This window comes from Sminthopsis crassicaudata, chromosome 5 (genome assembly GCF_048593235.1).
Source record: "Sminthopsis crassicaudata isolate SCR6 chromosome 5, ASM4859323v1, whole genome shotgun sequence".
NCBI classification, from domain to species: Eukaryota; Metazoa; Chordata; class Mammalia; order Dasyuromorphia; family Dasyuridae; genus Sminthopsis; species Sminthopsis crassicaudata.
The window spans coordinates 265808135-265827220 of NC_133621.1; the positions used below are offsets into that span (position 1 = coordinate 265808135).

Consider the following 19086-nt stretch of genomic DNA (forward strand, 5'->3'; position numbering starts at 1 on the left):
TGTCCAAATATGACAATTGAAAAGAGAAATTGATTGGACTTATTTACATAAATATTCCCCACTGTACTTCTTGGAGAATGGAGAGAGAGAGAGAGAGAGAGAGAGAGAGAGAGAGAGAGAGAGAGAGAGAGAGAGAGAGAGAGTGTGTGTGTGTGTGTGTGTGTGTGTGTGTGTGTGTGTGATGTGTGTCTGGGCAAGGGTAGACAAGAATAGAGAAATGAATACTTTTCTATTTTATTTTTTAAATAACTTGTTTATGGACCACAATGCTTAAACTGGTGAGCCTTGGTGAAATGACATATCAAATATTGTCAGTCTAAAAAATACAAATCACATTTTTGTTAATTCATTTCTTTCCCCACTAATAGAATGAATATCTTTCAAAGGAACTAAATGAAAAGGAGAAAGATTTGGAAAGGAATAGAATAGTAATAGCCAAGTTCCAAAACAAAGGTGAGTTATTTTTGAATAAGATATTTTACTTCTATTTTGTTTTAGAGCAGCTTTCTCATACTTGATTAGAATCATAAGAGAATAAATGAATAAATAAAAAAACAAAAATCATTAAGTAAAAGCTTATTTTCTGCTAGGCATTGTGAATGAGTTCCCACCTCAAATTGCTTTTCTTCTTTGGGGAATGTTGGTCAGGACAGGATGACTTGATCTGAAAAGTGATAGAATTGGTGCATGAACAATAAGATTATTTGTGAACATATCCTTCCTAGAGACTCTGATAATAGGAGTGATTTGATTGTTATTCTCTATGCAAGAAGTGGGAAATGGGAAGTCAGTGAATAATCTGGGTAAAGATGAGAAAGGAGAACTCAGTGGTTTCACTTCTCCCAGGCATGATATCTGGCAATTCCATTTGAAGAATGAGTCCAGATTAATCTGGATGCTGTAACACGTTCTGTTAGGGAGAGCATTGACTCTGAGGACAGAGACTGGGTTTAATTCCTGCTTCCTAGGTGAGCTTGGTTATTTCAGCTCTCTGGGCCTGTTCCCCTATCTATAAAATGAGAGCTTTGGGCTAATTATCTTCCTAAATTCCCCTCTATTTCTGGATCTCAGATTTAAGCTGTTTCCACCTTGTAACTGGACAGGTTAGAGTCCAACTTTAAGTATTTCATAAAGTCTCATTTTTTTAGTCATTCATTACCTTACCATCTCGCCTACAAGGTTTATGCTACTCAAATTCTTTCTGTTGCATCTAAAGCTGTTTGTTTTCAGTAAATGAGCATTAAGTACCTATCATGTGCCAAGTCCTGGAGTGCAGAGGCAAAGAGTGGCTCTTGCTTTTAAGAAAAACAGTTCCATGGGAGAGTCAGTGTGCAATCAGCTGTGTACAAACCAAGTATATATAAAGTGAACTGGAGATAATCAAGACAGAGATAACCCTGGAATTAAGGACTGTCAGGAAAATCTCCAAATTTAAACTTCATCTTCTAGCACTAAGAAGCCTTTCCTGATCCTTTTTAATTTAGGGCTTTTCCTCTATTCATTTTTTTCCTATTCATTCTATATTAGTGTTTTTATACCAACTTGTTTGTTATCTCTCCAATTAGATTGTGAACTCCTAGAGGGAAGAGCCTGTCTTCAACCACAGTTTTTGTTCTCAGCTCTCAACACAGTGCCTGGCACATAGTGGTTGCTCATAAATGTTTATGGATGAACTCCCTTAATTTTCTTTTTAAACTGTGAGATAGCTAAATAGATTCAGACGTAGAGTACTCTAGATAGGATCCCTATTTAATCAGAGTAAATGTTAATCTATTTTTTAAAATTTGTGTTTTATTATAATCTTTCCACTAAAATGGTAACCTTCTGTTAGCAGTTTGTATGTTTCTATATGAAATAGTCCTAATAAGTCCCCAGTTGGTAAGAACCTTAAAAGTAATCTGATTAAACCAGTGCTTGAAGTAGGAATACCTTTTATAGTTTGTCAGTCTTGTTAATTAATAAAGTTTGCTGAAGGTACAATAAATCTTTCTTTATTAAAATAGAACAATGTATATTTAATTTCAGTAAAAGATCTTGTAGAAGAAAAAGCACAGCTTGAAGAAGGTTTGAAAGAAATACTGCAGACAATCAAGGAAATGCAGATAGAGCCTGGTATTAAAGGAGAAACATCTCTGATCATGACTAGTGTTGAAAAATTAGTTGATGTAAGGTTTCTTCATAAGAATGGGTTTATTTTAGTTCCTTTAAGACTATTGCTGTTGGAAACATTTATCCTTTTGTATCTTATTGGTATTGGGAAAATAGACAGAAAATATGAAAACTATCAACAAGCATGTGACAATCTGGCATATATTTATTTCAGCATTTCAAGGGAGAGCAGCAATTCTCCGAATTAGTGATATATTTATCTGTGAAAGGGTTTGTCGGTATCCCAGTCATAAGATTTCTCAGTCCCTTCAGTTTCTCAGTCTCTATTTTGTTGTTACCCACGGATTAGTGATCAGGCCAATGACAGGAAAGAACTGCTTCGAGGTTGCAGGATTTGAAGGTCAGAGTTTAGAATTTCAGTTCCTGAGCCTCATCTCTGTCCATCTATCACTCACACTTAATCTCAATCTTTTCCCCTATTGTCACTCATAGATCTTTGGCCCCATTTCTCTTGCCCCTCTTGTTTTCTGGCTTCAGCTATTTCTGTAGTAAACTCTGGGCACATGGTCTCTTTTAGTGACTGCTATGGACTTCCTATGCCCTGATGTCCCCTTACTGTCAGCCTCCACAACCTTATCACTTGCTCACTTCACCCTTCCACTGCTTAAGATGGGTGATGACTTGCAGGAAATAGGCATGTAGTCAAAGTGATTTCACTTGCTGTAGTTTAGCTGTAGGCAGCCTTGTTTGCACCTCCTGGCTATGTCCTCATCCTCCTCCTTCCTCCTTGTCAATACTCGATCTCAGCCACTGTAGCTATTGTTCCATATCTTTTTTCCTCCCAACTCCAGCTACATTCTCCTTCTTCCAACCATGAAAAGAGACACTTTTGTTCCATGTGAGAGGATTCAGTCTCCACAAATAGGTTCTCTTGTCTGACTGTCCCCATTTCTTCTCTTCTTGACATCTCCACCATCTTTATCTTTGTTTGTTGTGTCAGTAGACAGTCCACAAGCATTTGTTAAGTACAGACTGTGTACCACATATTGTGCTAAGTGCTGAAGTCCAATACAAAGAATGGCAATCCCTGCTCTGAAGGAGCTTATGTTGTGGGGAGAAGGGAATCCATAAAAGAAGCTGAAATTAGGGGACAGAGATTTAGAAGAAAGAATGTCACCAGTTCCAAGTCATGATCGGGAGTCTTCAGCTTGGGGAGAAATGTCACATAACTGGTGTAGGAGGTAGTTGTATTCTATATTTCATACACCTTAGGTGGGCATGGGTATGTATATGTATGAGTGTGCACATGTTCATGTTATACAACTGTATGTGTGTTTTATAATTGAAGTCAGTATTCAGTGTTGGATTATTGAACAACATTCCCATAATTTCCTGTCATAGAACCTTGTTTTACTTTTAATATTGTTTCATATGAGATAATGTGTATGTGTATCTATGTGTACACATAATCTCACACACACACACACACACACACACACACACACACACACTACACTTTTACAACTCGGACATTTCAGTGTCAATGACAGTACAGAATTCTTATGTAATTGAATATGTCTAACCTAGTGAAGAGCATATTCCAGTAGAGTGAGTATAAGATATAGACAGACAGTTTAATTAATTATTCAATTATAACATGTTATATATATTAGAGTTCCAAAGGAAAATATTCTCTGTAATTCTAAGAAAAATATTATTATACCAAGATTCTATCAATATTTAATATGTATCTTCTCATTTAAAATGCTTTCTTACTGTATTAGGCTCTAGATTCAAAGAATGCTGTGGGAGTTTTTGATATAAATCTACATTTGAAAGCCCAAGTTGACCAACTTATAGGACGAAATAAAGAATTAAGAGATGAGCTTAAAAAAACTCGAAAAGAGGCTACAGATTACTCTCAACATTTGGCAAAAGCAAATTTAAAGGTATGTAATTTGTTAAATAAACAGTAAATAGGAAGGTATAAATAGTGTTAATAAAGTTTAATTAGCATGAAAAATATATGCTTTTAATTTTTAAAAACAGCCACAGTTGGGTACTTAGTGTGGTAATTTATTTTTTTAAAAAGTTGTTACTTCTTATTCTTACTAAGAAATCAGAAAGCATTTATATAAATTGAAATGTGTCTGTGAATATGAAAAAGAAAAAAAGTGAGTTCATGTCTTCCCCTAAGTAGAAACTAAAGTATGGTTTATATACTTTACATTCTCTATTTGCATTCTTTTTTTCTCTGATAGGCAAGAGAGTACAAAGTGAAGTGTAGCATTATAGATGTAAAGCCTGATTTTTATCTGGATAAAATATTTTTATTAATAAAATTCTCAAATTTTATCTGGTTTGTTTTTAGATGGAAAATCTTGAAAAAGAAATTTGTCTTTTACATAAAGCAAAAGGATCAAATGTTGTATTCAGAGGAATTGCTCTACCAGATGGAATGACACCATGTAGTGCAAATATAATTAATTCTCAAAATGAATACTTGATACATATCTTACAGGTAGTTGAGTTTTTTATGACTAAATGACATGATTTCTATTGTTTCTTATTTTAATCTTAGTGCATCATTTGGGAAATTTTTAACTTCTTTCCACAGGGATATTAGCAAATTTTAATATACTTTACCAAGAAGATGCAGTTCATCTGACTCAGGCATATTCAGTCTAACTTGACCTTTGAGTTAGCCTTAGGAGAGGGATGATAGATCGCAGGATAACAAATAATTGCTGCAAAGGCACAGTAGGAACCAGAAGAGAAAGAGCTTGGTGACCAGAGAATATCTCTGAATTCTCTTCTTGCCAGACTCAGCCACTAGGAAGAGTTTTTGAAATAAAAATTCTTGACTCTTCCCATCAAAAAGGTGAGATGAAATATCGTTGAACTTCAATTTCTCTGCAGCTTACTGTGATCATTTTGATGATACCATTCTTCCCTAAAATGGAATAAGATAAAATTGAGCAGCATGGGAAGAGAAGAGAGAGAAACTTTCCATTATTTTCTTTAAGGGGTCTATTTAAAAAGCCAAAGAAAAAATAATCTTCTCCACTTTCTGTTGCTGTTCCCTTTCACCAATTTATATTATGAAGAATTAGACTTTCTTCATTTATAATTAAGTATAACAACTTACAAAAACTGTTATATTAAGTATAGTAACTGTTATATACGTCTTCTTGTCATTTAATCAAAAAATAATTTATTTTATGAATTTCCAGTTTTTAGTGAGTGAAATGTGATTCTACATACATTTTTATTTGAGCCTTACAACAGTTTTGCAGAGCTATGCTTTCAGACATAAATGTAATCAGAATAAGGGAGAGAGAGAGAGAAATTCAGACCTTTCTTGGTTACTTAGGCTGATGATTATGTGTTATTCTGATTTTGCCATTCTTATTTCCAATACAATTTTTAGGAATTAGAAAATAAAGAACAAATGTTTAAAAAATTAGAAGATTCACTTGAAGAATATAATAGAAAATTCTCAGTCATTCGGCATCAGCAAGGCCTGTTATACAAAGAGTATCTAAGGTACAATTGGAGAACTTCATAGGAGAGAGAGGATCTGACAAAAATTGTTAAATTGGAATTAATAAAATGTCATGTTCACCATTTAAAATATGAACTTAGTGTTTATGTGTTACTGCATACGTTTTTTGTATATAAATTTTTTCACTTTTGTTTACTTCTAGCATGGGTAAAGTATTATTATTGTAATTAAAATGTGTTATTCATAGTGAAATTAAATAAAATTGATTCTTAAGGTAGATAACTAGCTTTGACATATTTCTATGATCTACAAAATTTTTTCTACAAAGATATGCACATGCACACACACATGTATATACATAAACCCATTCATATGCACATACATACACACATATAATAGTGACTGCCATAAGGAAATTAGTATCTTTTTTCATTTTGTAGGAAAATAGTCAGTTTTCTTCCTTGCTGTCTATGACAGCCATTTTAAAAAACTTTTTTTTTCCTTCCTAATTATTTTCTGGTCCTTGTGGGTATAGAATTTATTCAGTAGATAAATACATTAAGATGGATTCAAATTTTTGAAAGGCTTGTTATATAAGGTGAAGAGTATAAATCTAGCAATCTTTTCTCATCTTAGATAACATGTAATCTTTAAATATTTTCTTTTCTTTCTTTCTTTTTTTTTTTTGCTCAGGCAATTAGAGTCACACAGGGAGTAAGTGTTGAGTGTCTGAGGCCAAATTGGAACTCAGGTCCTGACTTCAGGACTGGTTCTCTATCAACTGCACCACCTAGCTACCTCTAAAACTTTTGAAGTATGATGATTCATTGGTCATACTAAAAGTAATTTAATAAAATAATTTTCCTGTATTGTATGTCATAGGACTAATAGTATACTAGATATAGCTTTTAATAAGAATCATATTGGAGTGATCATGTGCCTTACCACTTAGATACCTCTGTGTTCTTTTTCCAAAATTAAAAAAAAAACCATAAATATCATCTATATCCTCAAATATTGCTTCATCAAACTAAACAGTTTAATGGAATACATTAGATTTTAATCTGCTTTTTTTAGTGAAAAGAAAATCTGGCAAGCAGAATCTGAAAAACTGAGAGAAGAAAAGAAAAAACTTGAGGATCAAGTTGAACAAGATGCTATAAAAATAAAAGAATATAATGTAAGGATCACACCATGCAGTAATAACTGGAACAGTGCTAATCGAGGAGGTCTTTATGGATGGCTTAGGGCAATAAATAACTGAAATGTTCCCTCCTTTTTGTTTCTCAGAACTTACTTAGTGCTCTCCAGGTGGATGCTGATGAGAAAAAAAAACTTCTTTCTAAAAATAGTAGGAAAATCAGTGTCTTGCAAGTTAATGAGAAGTCCCTGATAAGGAAATATACAACTTTATTGGAAATGGAGCGGCATTTAAGAAAAGAAAACAATAAACAGAAAAATGAATTGATAGACATGGAAGCTGCAGTTGGAGACAGAATTGGCCATTTGCACAGATTCAAGGTAAGCTTGCTCTTAGATAACTTTTTCAAAATATTTAAGGTCTAGATTTTGGAATTTCTTGAATTTGTATTAGATTTACAAGAAAGAAACAAAAATAATAATGAAATTAAGGGAAAATTAAAGTTTTTAACATCTTCATTAAAAAGTGATTTGTGAAAATATCATATTTTTTTTTTTTTTTTTTTTTTTTGTGGAGGCTGGGGTTAAGTGACTTGCCCAGGGTCACACAGCTAGGAAGTGTTAAGTGTCTGAGGCCAGATTTGAACTCTGGTCCTCCTGAATTCAAGGCTGGTGCTCTATCCACTGTGTTACCTAGCTGCCCCCAAGAGTATCATTCTTAAACAAAGATTTTATTATGATCCTATTTGAGAAAAAGAATTTTTTTTTTATCCCATTTACTGTATTAAAGGGATTTGAGATTCAAGAGGGGTTATTGCTTTCCTTTTTTTTTTTTTTTTTTTTTTTTTTGTGCTTGACTGTTCAAAGTCTCATACATTATTCTTTTTATAATCTAGAAATTTGCAAGTATAACGTGATTTTGGCAAGGAGTAGGATGGTTATAAAAGCTTTCATGTTTTTTATGATTTTTATAGTACTGATTTAATTTTAGTTTATGATTATGATTTTAAGTATTTCAAAAGAATTGAAATTTTGCCTTTTCTCTCCAATCCGGATTAATCCAGAAGTATGGTTTTTGAGGGCATGTGAAAAAGAATGGAAGTATTTTTTAAAAAGAAGACAATAAAAAGTGAAATATTCTGGAGAGATTTGTACCACTTCAGAAATAGAGGAATGTAATTCAAAAATGGAAAAATAGAAAAAGAAGAACTAAAACTTTTTTGGTCATTCTGAATTCCTTCTTCCCTAACACTTTTAGACCTCTTTGACTGGTTATTGCCATAAATTTTTATTCTCACATAGATCATCACTTTAAAAAAACCTTTTCTCTGATATATTTCTTTTACCCTCGTTCAATGCTATTAGTCCTGCTTGCTGGTATTTGGAATAAAGGAGAATTAGTCATATTTTTGTCATATGCTGATCATTAAGAAACTAATAATGATGATTTATAATAAATAGACTTATTTTGGGTACGCAGTGAACTGAATCATTTTTAGATTATGACTTCTATATTGAACAACATGTATTGTAATACTAAAAAAGAATTTATTTTTGGTTTAAGAAGATACTTTGCCTGTGGTATAAAACTGGTCCATATTCAATTCTTAGTATAAACAGGGTGGAGAGTGGACTGCAGCTATGGATTCCCAGGATTGTACAGAGCTGTGTATGTAGCTTCTCTTGTGTGTGTGTTCAGCTATTATAAAACAACTTGACTTCTTTATTTCTGTAAAATGTCCCTGTGTAATTTTTCAGTATGCTTCTGACAAGGGCATTTGTTGATTTGGACTGATATCCTTTTTCTCAAAATAATGTAATCTAACAGTTTATTGCAATAAGAAAGATTTTTTAAAATACTAAAATGTAGGGGTAGGTGGGTGGCACAGTGGATATAGCACCAGCCTTGAAGTCAGAAGGACCTGACTTCAAAGCTGGTCTCAAACATTAACACTTCCTAGCTATATGATGCTGAGCAAGTTAAACTTAACCCCAATTGCCTCATGGATGGATAGATGGATGGATGGATAGATGGAAGGAAGGAAGGAAGGAAGGAAGGAAGGAAGGAAGGAAGGAAGGAAGGAAGGAAGGAAGGAAGGAAGGAAGGGAGGGAGGGAGGGAGGAAGGAAGGAAGGAAGGAAGGAAGGAAGAAAAGAAAGAAACACTAAAATTTGTTTTGCCAGAGAATTGTTTTTATAAAAGAAGTTCATTTAAATAAGAATTCTTATATATTTTGAAAATCATTCTAATCAACTTTGATTAATCACTGCATAATGTTATTCTTTTAGAAAGTGAAAATCATCACTGACACATTGTTGGTGGAATTGTGAATACATTCAGCCATTCTGGAGAGCAATTTGGAACTATGCTCAAAAAGTTATCAAACTGTGCATACCCTTTGATCCAGCAGTGTTACTACTGGGCTTGTATCCCAAAGAAATCCTAAAGAAGGGAAAGGGACCTATATATGCAAGAATGTTTGTGGTAGCCCTCTTTGTAGTGGCCAGAAACTGGAAACTGAGTGGATGCCCATCAATTGGAGAATGGCTGAATAAATTGTGGTATATGAATGTTATGGAATATTATTGTTCTGTAAGAAATGACCAGGAGGTGATTTCAGAAGAGCCTGGAGAGACTTACATGAACTGATGCTGAGTGAAATGAGCAAGACCCGAAGATCATTATAGGACTTCCAGCCAAGATGGTGGAGAGCAGGCACACAGCTGCTTAAGCTCCATGTTTTCTCTCAGAATTTATTTCATGATAAGCCTCAGAATTAATGCTTGACCAGAAAAAAACCCACAAATAATTACCAACAGAAGACATTCTTGAAATTCACAAAAAAAGATCTGTTTTTGCTTGGGGGTGGTAAGAACAGATGGGGCACAGGCTGAGGGCAAGCAGCAAGAGCAAGGCAGCTCATACTGAGAAGACCCAAGGGGGGAGGGGCACGATCTCTGCCATTTCTGCAGAATGACCTTTACCACAGTGTGGATATTCTGTCTTGGCAGCAAGCCAGGATCAGAAGAGAAGCTGTAAACACAGGAGGTAAAGAATAAAACCCGAAAAGCTAGTGACTTGGCCACCCCCACCACACCTGGAGTGACTCAGTGTGTTCTTAGAACTTCAGAGTCTCAGAGTGCAGACACAGCACAGCCATTGCTGTCCTGTAGTGCATTGCTGCTGTCTCCCACAGTCTGTAGGTAACACCATCCAGCTTCATTCCCTCCCCCCAAGAGCAGATCATTTATTTTCCTTATTAATTTGTTTTCTTTAGTTCTTCACTGACAAAATGAACAAAAAATTTAAAAGGGCTCTAATCATTGATAGCTTCTATATGGATAGAGAGCAGACTTTAAACCCTGAGGAGACTAAAAACAGACTGTCTCCAGAGGAATCCCCAAAGGGGGTTATGATCTGCTCCTCAATACACAGAAATGTCATAGAAGAAATCAAAAAGGCTCTCACAAGAGAGCTAGAAGAAAAATTGGAAAAGGAACGGGAAGTTTGGCAAGAGAGTCTAGATAAGTCATCCCACACATTTAAAGATAGAGTAGATAAAGAAATCAAATCTTTGAAAAACAAAATTAGTGAATTGGAAAAGGTAAACAACTCTAAGGAAAATAGAATTAGTGAGTTGGAAAAAGAAAATAGCTCTCTAAAAAAATAAAATTGGCGAAATGGAAAAAAATTACATAGAACAAAAAAAATCACTTAAACAATTGAACAATTACAAAAAGATATAAAAAAAGTGAGTGAAGAAAATACATCATTGAAAATCAGAATTGAACAAATAGAAGTGAATGACTCGAGGAGACACCAAGAATTAGTCAAGCAAAACCAGAAAAATGAAACAACAGAAAAGAATATCAAGTACCTGCTTGGGGAAGACCTGGAAAATAGATTCAGGAGAAACACTCTGAGAATAATTGGACTCCCTGAAAAATATGAGGAAAAAAAGAGCCTGGACACTATTTTCCAGGAAATTATCAAAGAGAACTGCCCAGACATTTTAGAAACAGAGGGTAAAATAGACATTGAAAAAAAATTTATCGATCACCTACTGAAAGGGACCCTAAAATCAAAACGCCAAGAAATATAGTGGCAAAGTTCAAGAACCATCAGATGAAGGAAAAAATATTGCAAGCTGTTAGAAAAAATCAAATCAGATATGGAGGAGCCACAATAAGGATTACCCAGGAGGTAGCAGCATCGAAGGGCCTGGAATATGATATTCCGAAAGGCTAAGGAACTTGGTATGCAGCCAACAATAACTTACCCAGCAAAATGAGCATCTTTTTCCAGGGAAGAAGATGGACATTTAATAAAATAAATGAATTCCATCTATTCTTGATGAAAAAACTGGATCTAAACAAAAAGTTTGATCTCCAAATACAGAACTCAAGAAATTTCTAAAAAGGTAAAAAGAAATCTTGAGAACTATATTTCTGCCATAAAGATATATTAAGAACACATGTATAATTTGTTCTAGAAACTAGAGATAGAAAGGAAATTATATCATAAAAAAGGGTAAAGTGGTAGAATGACATCTCACTAAGAGGCAAAGGTAACCTATTATATCTGAGAGAAAGAATGGAGGGGGATGAACATAGTGTGTATGATATTCTTATTAGAATTGGCTTAAAGAGAAAAATATAGACATATTCAATTTATGATGAAACTCCTTCCACTTCATTGAAAAGTGGGAGAGGAAAAGTGAAAAAGGAAGGAGTAAGCTAAGGGGAAGGGAATACAGAAATTGTGAGGAAAAGGGGTAAAATAGGGGGAGGAACTCTAATGTGGGGGAGGGATACTAAAAAGGGAGGACTATGAAAAGCAAGTGGTGCTGACAAGTTTAATACTGGAGAGGGGGTGAAGGGGGAAGGAAAGGAGAAAAGCATAAGCAGGGGTTAACAGGCTGGCAAGCAATATAGAATTAGTCATTCTAACCATAAATGTGAATGGGGTAAACTCCCCCATAAAGAGAAAGCAGTTAGCAGACTGGATTAAAAGCCAGAATCCTACAAAATGTTGTTTACAGGAAACACACCTGAAACAGAGTGATACATACAGAGTAAAGGTAAAAGGTTAGAGCAGAATCGACTATGCTTCAGGTAAAGCCAAAAAAGCAGGGATAGCCATCCTCATCTCAGATCAAACAAAAGCAAAAATTGATCTAATTAAAAGAGATAAGGAAGGGCATTATATCCTGCTAAAGGGTAGCATAGATAATGAAGCAATATCAATATTAAACATATATGCACCAAGTGGTGCAGCATCTAAATTCTTAAAAGAGAAATTAAGAGAGCTGCAAGAAGAAATAAACAGCAAAACTATAATAGTGGGAGATCTTAACCTTGCACTCTCAGAATAGATAAATCAAACCACAAAATAAGAAGTCAAAGAGGTAAATAGAAAACTAAAAAGTTAGATATGATAGATCTTTGGAGAAAACTAAATGGAGACAGAAAGGAGTACACTTTCTTCTCAGCAGTTCATGGAACCTATACAAAAATTGACCATGTATTAGGACATAAAAGCCTCAAAATCAAAGGCAGTAAGGCAGAAATAGTAAATGCATCCTTTTCAGACCACAATGCAATGAAAATTACATTCAATAAAAAGCCAGGGGAAAATAGACCAAAAAATAATTGGAAAGTAAATAATCTCATAATAAAGAATGAGAATGATTGGGTGAAACAGCAAATCATAGACATAATAACTTCACCCAAGAAAATGACAATAATAAGTCATCATATCAAAATGTGTGGGATACAGCCAAAGCAGGAGTAATAAGGGAAATTTTTATATCTCTAGAGGCTTACTTGCATAAAATAGAGAGAAAAAGAAGGTCAACGAATTGGGCTTATAACTAAAAATGCTAGAAAAGGAACAAATTAAAAACCCCCAGACAAACAAGAAACTTGAAATTCTAAAAATAAAAGAGATTAATAAAATTGAAAGCAAAAAAAAATCTATTGAATTAATTAATAAAACTAAGAGTTGGTTCTATGAAAAAACCAACAAAATAGACAGACCCTTAGTAAATCTTATTTAAAAAAGGAAAGAGGAAAAGCAAATTGTTAGTCTTAAAAAATGAAAAGGGAGAACTGGCCACTAATGAAGAGGAAATTAGAACAATAATTAGGAGTTACTTTGCCCAAACTTATTCCCATAAATTCAATATAGCTTGCCCAGATTAACAGAGGAAGAAGTAAATAGTCTAAATAGTCCCATTTCAGAAAAAGAAATAGAACAAGCTATTAACCAACTCCCTAAGAAAAAATCCCCAGGACCAGATGGATTTACATGTGAATTCTACCAAACATTTAAAGAACAACTAACTCCAATGCTATGTAAACTATTTGAAAAAATAGGGATTGAAGGAGTCCTACCAAATTCCTTTTATGACATAGACATGGTACTGATATCTAAACCACATAGATTGAAAACAGAGAAAGAAAATTATAGACCAATCTCCTAATGAATATTGATGCTAAAATCTTAAATAAAATATTACCAAAAAGACTATAGAAAAATCATCCCCAGGATAATACACTATGACCAAGTGGGATTTATACCAGGAATGTAGGGCTGGTTCAATATTAGGAAAACTATTAGCATAATCGACTATATCAATAACTAAATTAACAAAAATCATATGATCATCTCAATAGATGCAGAAAAAGCATTTGACAAAATCCATTCCTGCTAAAAACACTTGAGAGTATAGGAATAAATGGACTATTCCTCAAAATCAGGAGCATATATTTAAAACCGTCAGTAAACATTATGTATAATGGCGATAAGCTGGAACCTTTCCCAGTAAGATCAGGAGTGAAACAAGATTGCCCACTATCACCATTACTATTCAATATTGTATTAGAAACACTAGCTTCGGTAATGAGTCAAGAAAGAGATTAAAGGAATTAGAGTAGGTAATGAGGAAACCAAACTATCACTCTTTGAAGATGATATGATGGTACACTTAGAAAACTCCAAAGATTCTGCTAAAAAGATATTAGAAATAATTCATAATTTTAGCAAAGTTGCAGGATACAAAAATAAATCCACTTAAATCCTCAGCATTACCAACAAAATCCAGCAGCAAGAGATACAAAGAGAAATCCCATTCAAAATAACTGTTGAGAGTATAAAATATTTGGGAATCTCTCTATCAAAGGAAAGTCAGGAAATATATGAGCAAAATTACAAAATACTTGCCACAAAAATAAAGTCAGATTTAAATAATTGGAAAAATATTAAGTGTTTTTGTATAGGCCAAGCGAATATAATTGACAATACTCCCTAAACTATTTATTTATCTATTTATTTATTTAGTGATATACCAATCAGACTCCCAAGAAACTATTTTAATGACCTAGAAAAAATAACAAAAGGTTGAGAATTTCAAGGGAATTAATAAAAAAAAAAAATCATATAAAGGTGACCTAGTTGTACCTGATCTAAAACTATATTATAAAGTAGCAGTCACCAAAACCATTTGGTATTGGCTAAGTTAATCAGTGGAATAGGTTAGGTTCACAGAACAAGATAGTGAATAAATATAGCAATCTAGTGTTTGACAAACCCAAAGATCCCAACTTTTGGGATAAGAATTCATTATTTGACAAAAACTGCTGGGAAAACTGGAAATTAGTATGGCAGAAACTAGGCATTAACCCATACTTAACACAACATACTAAGATAAGATCAAAATGGGTCCACGATTTAGGCATAAAGAATGCTATCATAAATAAATTAGAGGAACATAGGATAGTTTACCTCTCAGACTTGTGGAGGAGGAAGGAATTTGTGACCAAAGGAGAACTAGAGATCATTATTGTTCACAAAATATAAAATTTTGATTATATCAAATTAAAAAGCTTTTGTACAAACAAAACTAATGCAAACAATATTAGAAGACTGGGAAAACACTTTTACAGTTAAAGGTTCTGATAAAGGTCTCATCTCCAAAATATACAGAGAATTGACTCTTAATTTATAAGAAATCAAGCCATTCTCCAATTGATAAATGGTATATAAAAGGATATGAACAATTTTCAGATGATGAAATTGAAACTATTTCCACTCATATGAAAGAGTGTTCTAAATCACTATTGACCAGAGAAATGCAGATTAAGACAACTCTGAGGTACCACTACACGCTTGTCAAATTGGCTAAGATGACAGGAAAAAATAATGATGAATGTTGGAGAGGATATGGGAAAACTGGGACACTGATGCATTGTTGGTGGAATTGTGAAAGAAAGAATCCAACCATTCTGGAGAGCAATCTGGAATTATGCCCAAAAAGTTATCAAACTGTGCATACCCTTTTATCCAGCAGTGCTACTACTGGGCTTGTATCTCAAAGAAATCCTAAAGAAGGGAAAGGGACCTATATATGCAAGAATGTTTGTGGTAGCCCTCTTTGTAGTGGCCAGAAACTGGAAACTGAGTGGATGCCCATCAATTGGAGAATGGTTGGATAAATTATGGTACATGAATGTTATGGAATATTATTGTTCTATAAGAAATGACCAACAGGAGGAATACAGAGAGGTTTAGAGAGACTTACATGAATGATGTGAGTGAAAAAAGCAGAACCAGGAGATCATTATGCACTTCAACAACAATACTGTATGAGGATGTATTCTGATGGAAGTGGATATCTTCAACAAAGAGAAGATCTAACTGAGATTCAATTGATCAGTGATAGACAGAATGAGCTACACCCAGAGAAGAAACACTGGGAACTGAATGTAAACTGTTAGCACTACTGTCTTTCTACGCAGGTTACTTATACCTTCTGAATCCAATTCTTCCTTTGTAACAACAAAAAAAATTTCGATTCTGCGAATCTGTGATTCTGCACACATATATTGTATCTAGGACATACTATAACATATTTAATATGTATTGGAATGCCTGCCATCTAGGGGAGGGGATGGAGGGAAGGAGGGAAAACTCGGAACAGAAGGGAGTGCAAGGGATAATGTAAAAAATTACCCATGCATATGTATTGTCAAAAAAAATTACAATTGTAAAATTATTTTAAAAATAAATATATAAAAAAGAAGAATATCATTGTATACTTCAACAACAATATTATATGATGATCAATTCTGAAGGACATGGCCTTCTTCAACAATGAGATGAACCCAGTCAGTTTTAAGAGAGTAGTAATGAACTGAACCAGCTACACCCAGGGAAAGAACTCTGGGAAACGACTATGAACCACTACATAGAATTCCCCCCCTCTATTTTTGTCTGCCTGCATTTTTTATTTCCTTCACAGGCTAATTGTACACTATTTCCAAGTCCAATTCTTTTTGTACAGCAAAATAACTGTTTGGGCATGTATACATATATTGTATTTAACTTATACTTTAACATATTTAACATGTATTGGAAGAGTTGGGGGGGAGGGGAAAAGTTGGAACAAAAGGTTTTGCAATTGTCAATGCTGAAAAGTTACTTATGCATATATCTTGTAAATAAAAACCTATAATAAAAAAATGAAAATCATATCTACCTTTAAAAGGAGCAGTTTTGAAATATAACATTGTTACTCTATTTACATAGGAAACAACCACTTTCAGAATTGCAGCTCTCCAAAAACTCCTAGACAATTGTGTTCCTCTCTCAGAACTTGAATTGGCCAATAAGCAATACAATGAACTGACTGCAAAGTATAGGGACATGCTTCAAAAAGATAATATGCTTGTCCAGCGAATGAGCAGTTTGCAGTTGTTGGAGGTGAGATGGATATAGTTCTTGATTCTTGAAAACTACAATCACTTTTTTCTATAAGTATTTTCTATTCTTGGAAATCTCTGAAATTTTATTTCCTGTTCTCAAGGGAATTTGTAAGGGAAATCAGCAAGTCCAAGCTCATCAGGTTCAGCAAGTAGAGGAGAAAGGCAAAATATACAAAGAACCACAACATGAAACATATGATCAGGGCCATAAGAGGGGCTCAGAGAAGTAGGTATAGGAATTTAAAGGGAATGAGCATGCCCTGCTGAGAAGGGAAAAGAAAGTTGTGTGAAGGAGAGGATACTTAAACTAATATTTGTAATAAATGACAATTATATTAAAACAATCATACTGAACTGTACTTTTAAGTATTCAAAGGTACTTCTCTTTTACTTAGTGTGAAAATAAATCCCTGAAAGAACAGATAGATGTCTTAAGTAAGGAACTGGAGATCACCAAGGAAAAATTTCATACTATGGAACAAGCATGGGAACAAGCCATAAAATTAGGTAAGTCTTTGCTCGTGGAATGAATGTGATACCATGCTTGCTATGTTGTTTAGTCATCTTTTGGAATGTCAATTTAAAACAAAGTATTCTTACACAAGTAAAATAGTAATTTGTATTGAAAGTCTAATTTCTTAGATTATGCAGGATGTAGTGGTGTCTTTTAAAGCAAATGGACTATATTAATCTTGATGGTAAGGAAGTCCTCAACAGGATGATTTATTTAAACTATATGCTGGAAAAATTTTATAATGAAATATTTGCCTGCCATTTTGTAGTTTTTTTTGGTATGTATTAACCTGACACAAGTTATTTGTTAGGATTGTGAAAGGGTCATAGTTACATACAAGTAACAAATATTAGGTGCCTATATTGGTCATGAACTTGCTGTTTACATTCTCTCCGAGTTTATTTTTCAAACTTCTTTCTGTCATTTTTAAAAATCTTTGGCAGTTACAATGTTATTGTTAGTAGCTAAAACCTAGCATCATGGTGTTTCTGTCAAGAGTACTGACCTAAGAATCTCCTTCCATCTGTGAGCCTTTCCTGGTTGCCTGAGTTGATGATGCCCTCTTTCTCCACAAATTACCTTGGGTAATTAATTATGTTAGCTCATATTTGTGTCCTTGGCCCACTAAGCCAGCTACAAGCTCTTTTATTATAGGTATGGTTTTGGTTCATCCTTCATGCAGCTTCATGGATCATTATTAGCAAATGAAACATTGGGGTCATTAACAAATATGGCATATCAAGGAGAACATTCATTTTCCCCACTCATATGCAGGGCCAAAGTGAGTGGATTATGGAACATTCAGCTTTATTCTTTTTCCTTTCCTTTACATCATTGTCATCATAATGGTGATGATTTTCCTGGTTCTCCTTACTTTCTTTTTTTTGAAGCATTTTTCTGGCTTCTCAGGCTTCTCTGATTCTACACGTTGATTGTCTCCATTTTTGGTCTAGATTTATGATTTCTTTTGTATCATGGGGAGCACCTATTGAGGAAAGTCCCTCTGCCTATCGCTACTGGCCCCCTTTCTGTCCCTCTCAGTCTTAAGGTCTTGTAAAGCATTGAGAGGCTTCCAGGTCACACAATTAGACTGTATCAGAGAGAGGACTGAATCTGATAATTGCTGACTTATTGACCAGCTGGTATCCACCATGCAGCATTGTTTCTTCTGTTGTGTCTTACAGAGTAGAAATATTCCATTACAATAATGTGCCACTGTTTGTTTGCTTCAGTCAATGGGCATGTGCTCTGGGAAAATACACACACAATTATCAGGGCAACATGGAGCAAGGGGCACCTTGTATAAGATTTACAATAGGATCTGGACAAGATTCATTCAGGATGAGAAGACATGATGGAACTACAAGCTATACCAGAAGAAAGAATTCCCATAAAATAGTCTGAAAATATAAGTCAGTTCTTGAGATCCTGTTCAGGCTAATACCAACACACTCCTGCTTATGAACATAGAAAACTGTGTCTCCTCATTTATAAAATTAGTTTCATAACTGAGAAATATTCACTTATGATGAAATATTATAGATTTTAGATTTTAATATAAAATATTTAACTGACTCTATGGCATTGGCAAAATATTTCATAGATTGGATCTTTAGTAATAAGGTCTTAAAATTAAAGAAATTCCTTGAGACCAATATGGACTTCATCATAAGTTCACCATATTTATCTTGTCTTACTTCTTTTAATCTTGTCTTACTTCTTTCATATTCAGATATTTCACATTTTGTCTTAATTTTAAAACAACCTTATTTAGTTTGATTAAATTATTTTTCACCACAGGAAGTGATTCGACCCTGGATGAAACTCAAAAAGGTATAACGAACAGTGAAATTGTTTCCATTTCTAAAAAGATTACAATGTTGGAAATGAAGGAACTGAATGAAAGGCAACGTGCAGAACACTCTCAAAAAATGTATGAGCACTTACAGGCTTCATTAAAGCAAGTAGAAGAACGTAATTTTGAATTGGAAACCAAGTTTTCTGAGGTTAGATTTTCTTATCCTTTAGAGTTGGAATTGTAAGCCTAGCTCTTT

General features: G+C 34.0%; 1 protein-coding gene across 1 annotated transcript in view; it reads left to right on the forward strand.

Annotated features, from left to right (window-relative positions):
- Positions 1 to 19086, forward strand: part of LOC141543982 (centrosomal protein of 290 kDa-like) — a 95468-nt gene that overhangs the window by 23890 nt on the left and 52492 nt on the right. Inside the window, exons 18-27 of the mRNA XM_074269632.1 lie at positions 369 to 453; positions 2026 to 2165; positions 3894 to 4058; positions 4481 to 4630; positions 5540 to 5655; positions 6692 to 6794; positions 6905 to 7135; positions 16343 to 16516; positions 16914 to 17029; positions 18837 to 19038. Coding sequence (XP_074125733.1) covers positions 369 to 453; positions 2026 to 2165; positions 3894 to 4058; positions 4481 to 4630; positions 5540 to 5655; positions 6692 to 6794; positions 6905 to 7135; positions 16343 to 16516; positions 16914 to 17029; positions 18837 to 19038 — 1482 coding nt within the window. The remainder of the gene's footprint in view (positions 1 to 368; positions 454 to 2025; positions 2166 to 3893; positions 4059 to 4480; positions 4631 to 5539; positions 5656 to 6691; positions 6795 to 6904; positions 7136 to 16342; positions 16517 to 16913; positions 17030 to 18836; positions 19039 to 19086) is intronic.